General features: G+C 32.3%; 1 protein-coding gene across 9 annotated transcripts in view; it reads right to left on the reverse strand.

Annotated features, from left to right (window-relative positions):
- LOC128250374 (uncharacterized) overlaps positions 1-3765 on the reverse strand; it is a 144666-nt gene extending 140901 nt beyond the window's left edge. For 5 of the 9 annotated variants that reach the window (XR_008266424.1, XR_008266415.1, XR_008266428.1 and 2 more), the window contains exon 1: positions 3646-3765. Coding sequence is in view for 1 of the 9 variants with exons in the window: in XM_052975282.1 (XP_052831242.1) it covers positions 3646-3661 (16 nt within the window). In the remaining 8 variants the exon portion in view is untranslated. The remainder of the gene's footprint in view (positions 1-3645) is intronic. The other 4 variants (XR_008266429.1, XR_008266427.1, XR_008266419.1 and 1 more) reach the window with 1 other exon arrangement.
- Between the last annotated feature and the right edge of the window lie 993 nt (positions 3766-4758).

Raw genomic sequence — 4758 nt, forward strand, 5'->3', positions numbered from 1 at the left:
TATATATATATATATGTATGTGCATTTGTATGTATGCATAGCTATGTATTTGCGTGTTGGTGTCTCCACATGTGTGCTTTTCATTTGTATCTCTGTTCATTTAAAATCAATAGATTTTAACGAATATACTTTTGTGTCTTACAAAGAATTTTCCAGTTGAGAATAAATATCTCTGTCGAACACGGCGTGTGTACCTGACTGAATTTTGAACGCTGACTGTCGAACACTCTCAATTGCTGTAATAGCGCAAATAACGTATTTTTCAACTCAAAGTGTCACGCAGAATTAGTTAATTAGTTAATTAATATCTATTAAAATATTAAAAACACAGCGACATATTGTGAATATAATATCGATCTATAGTTATTTGTTGAAAAATTACATAGGTTTACTCTCTATCTCTGTCTCACCTCCTTGAATCTCACTCACTCACTCTCTCTCTCTCTCTCTCTCTCTCTCTCTCTCTCTCTCTCTCTCTGACACATCCCAAACGCACACATACATATAAACACATATGCACACATATACTTACACACGTATACACAGATACACTGACATAAACACACACACACACACACACACACACACACACACACACACACACACACACACACACACACACACACACACAGAGTCTATCTGTTCGTTTGTATCTAGCAAACTATAATATTAACGTATAACCGAGAATCGTGTTATCAGCGACTGAACAGCCAACTCCCGTCAAGGCTGGTTGATGACGAGAATCCTTTGACAACCTTTTGTGTCAAAAAAAATAAAAATAAAATATGGGGAAGATGAGGACAGTTTACAGTCTACAGCTAATAACTATCCATGTTCGTGCATAGATGTGTGTGTCTGTGTATCTGTGTATGTGCGTACGTGTATATATATATGTGTGTGTGTGTGTATGTGAATTTACATGTGTTTCGATTCCTATATGTACATATATGAATGTAGCTGAAGGATTATTAGACGCTGGCGGTGCTTTTTGTGTTTTCTGGATGTTTATTCTTCAGTATTGTTTGTTTTATGATTCCGTACTAATGCACGCACGTGCACATGATGCACAAATATTTGTCAATCAATCAAATTTTCTGTACAACTTATCTTATATGTGTTCTAGCAAAATTCATCACTTGAAGTATTTGGGAGCGAACGCAGATAATATAACTTTCGTTGTGGCGGTCGGCATTTGTTTGTAGCCATGAAATGCCCTCATTTCCGTAGTTCGCACTTTGATGACAAATATGAAAGACGTAATAAAGTTGTGGAACAAGTATTTGCACAAGTCCATTTTTATATCTTGTTGTACCCTTATTCTCTTGGAGGTGGAGTTTTGTTGCCGTGCTGCTATATCATGAAAGCCTATGACCAGAAGGCACTCCATCGTAGTAGATCTTGAACTGTAAAAGGAGGTTATACTCCAGGGTGAGGTGTCAAGCACAGAGTATCTATAAACTTCGTTGTTTTGCACATTAGTCAAATAGTAAATTGTAAATAAGTAGATTAGCATAACGATATTAAAAATTCCATCGGAAAAACTTCCTTCTTTTTTTGGAATTTATGAAAAGAATTACTCTTAAGATTTTGAGAGTAAAATACCAAATCTGAAATTTGCCACCTTTCTTTTTATATCCTGGTGAAAAGATTCTTTTTTCTGGAATGAAATTCAAATTTACTCCCGAAGTAATGGAAATATTAGAGCTAGGTTTAACATTTCGGAGTAGATGTCTGTTTTTAGTTGCCAACGATACTTTTGACCAGCGAAATCCATGTTCAAGGGACACCTTTGTCCATTTAATCTATGAAATATAAGTTTTTATAAGCTCTCTTTTCTGAGGTCAGTGAAGTTTCTTTGCCCTTAGTTTTTCCTTGCCTAATCAAGAATATAGTCTAACTAGCTAAATATGGCAATTATAGCACAAGGTGAGACATATGTACACTCTACTCCTTATTTCTTTACCGGCGGTAGATAAAAGACACCGAATTTTGCATAAATAAAATTTCTTGTGTTACATCAGGAATGAAATCTAACGAAAGGTACTCACTATGTTTCTCACACCGTTACATAACAGAACTATACAATTTAACATTTCAAATGATTTTGAAGTCAAATATCAAGAGTTTATGCTTCCTGAAGTATATACGCAATGTTTAAGGTGAAAACGCTGGTAAAATTTATCCATTTGACTTGCTCTCCAAAATCCATAAAGAAGAAACAAAACAAAAGATGTTATAAAACACGAATCACGCAAAAATTAAAAGCGTTGCTTTTAAAAAATTTTAATTTGTCTGCAACAACTCTAGGAAATGTTTCATGCTTAAACTAATATCTGTAACGAATATATGTTACTATATAACATTATTCCATATTTTCACTAAAATTTAAATGTTTTTATGGTATTCTTTAGCATTTCCTATTTTATTGACTGTCTTGTATTATGAAAGCTGTTCGTCCGATCTCTGCCATTTAGTGCATCGATAATATAAGAAGCACTAATATAAATGGTTCTGTACATGAAATAAATGTAGTAAATAACGTATTTTTTTTATTCCTATTAGTTTCTGGTCGATTCAAACATGAATATCTTGTTGTAGTGTTTGTCCTTCATCAGAGAATGTGACCTCTGTTAAAGCTACATCATTGAACTGATGGATCTAACAAGAGTTTAGAGTTTTTGTTTATAGACATTAGTAAATAAATTCGAACGAGAATATCAGATCACTGTCTTTTCAAGAATTTGAAAATATCTTAATTTAATGTGGCTTCATAACAAACACGATTCATTGGTGTGATTTAGAGGCAGTGTTTCGCTCATGGAGTTCACAGAAACAGCTAGGAGATGCACAATAAGGTCGAAAAGCTGCAGTCTCTCAAAATAGTTTTCTCATGATGAAGAGCAATAGTGATCAAGTATTTACGTTGCTATCTGCCAGAACAAGTTGTCAATACGGTATTGCTTGGATTATTGGATTTTCGTTATTAAATACGCACCTCATGAATTGTGTTATACAAATTTTATATTGATAATGAAGCATACACACAATTAAATATATTAGGAAAGTTTTACAATAATTATACATTTTAAAATAGTCTATGTACATTACATGAAATATCGTAAATATTAAAAATGAACAGAAATATAATATGTATAGACGTACATAAACATACATACAAAATATACACACACATACGCTATATTTTTTTAGTATATAGGTTATAATTAAATTATATATTTATTCTCCATTACTTTTATAATTATTTGCATAATTTTTGTTATATATTGAAATCTGAAAATAAGTTACAATCAGAATACGTAATGCGAATGAGTTATTATCTTTAGCTTCGAGCATACTTCCAGTCTATTAAAGTGAAAATTTCTACGTAATCTAAATTTTTAAGTTTTCTAAATGTCGTTCCATTTAATGCGCGAAATAAATTTATTGGATTGGATCGAAACAATGTTGTTCTCTAAATGTTCATATATCTAACTCACCAAAACAGATTATAGACATTTAGTGTTAAGAGATCAATTTAGATAATTTTGAAACAAAATATTAAGTAAATAATTTTCTTTACATACTTCAGAGTATCAATTCTGAAATATAGCATGAAGCTACAAAATATATATTCAAAATAATTACGTGGCTGTCTGTACATACTCAACAATAGCTTCTTTCTCCTTCAATACTGCTGTTACATACACTCAATTGATTTTACATAGAAACGTACATGAAGCACCATGTGGTCAGTTTCTGTTATAAATAAACTCTCATACAAATAACTAATGTTTGACATAAACATATTGAAATATTCAGTAACATTCCATTAATCATAAATCACGAGGTAAAAGCACCTTCAGGCTATTGTCAATTATGTCACTGCAACAACGATGTTCGTATTAGACGTAATTCTATACACGAAGAGAAATTTCAGCAATCTAGGTTAAAAACTATGTATTTACGACATCAGGGATGTTGATATTAGCTGATATATTCCGAGAGTTTAAAATTTCTTGAATTTTTACCGAATGCGTTTGACAACATCAAGTGCATAGGTGACATATCAACAAAAAGCTGTATTAGCAATCGTTTGCCTTCTTTTATCAAACATGTATTAATGAGATCTTGGCATCAAACGAGAACGCTAACTCTTCAGATAATAGTTCTATGAAACAGAAATAGTACAACGAGACGCACAAAGCAGTAGAAAGCGTGTAAGACGAAAGAATTAAAAGTGCTTGACGTCCCTAATTTAATATGTGTTCAAATGCAGTGAACTGTGATGTGTCTTTATATTGTTCAGTAAAATCGATGTAAATTATCAACGAAATTTGGGTTAAAATAATAAAGACGGGTTTGATAATTAAGTATGAAATGTTATTTTTCTTGAAGTAGAAACTTGTATTGTAGTTTGAATACGGAGTTGGGAAACTATTCAATGTAACGGGTAGATACATTGAACGTGTTGCATTCAAACTAAAATTGAATGTAACAAGTCTTAGAGATGTAAGAGTATGCAAAGGAAATGAACGCTGATTATGGTATACAAATATTGTTGTTCTTAATAAATCTGCAGTTTACATTGATTATGATATTATTTATTATCTTTGTAAACAGGCTGCGTGAGAAAGACGAGGTCAATTTCCAGTAATTGAGTCTCTCTCTACGCGGTCTGTAGGTCGACCGTACAGACCACAGATTTGTGGATTTGTAACCGACATTTTTGATTTGTGGGCAATCTATGCTCCCCCGTTT

Source organism: Octopus bimaculoides, chromosome 2, assembly GCF_001194135.2.
Source record: "Octopus bimaculoides isolate UCB-OBI-ISO-001 chromosome 2, ASM119413v2, whole genome shotgun sequence".
Classification (NCBI taxonomy): Eukaryota; Metazoa; Mollusca; class Cephalopoda; order Octopoda; family Octopodidae; genus Octopus; species Octopus bimaculoides.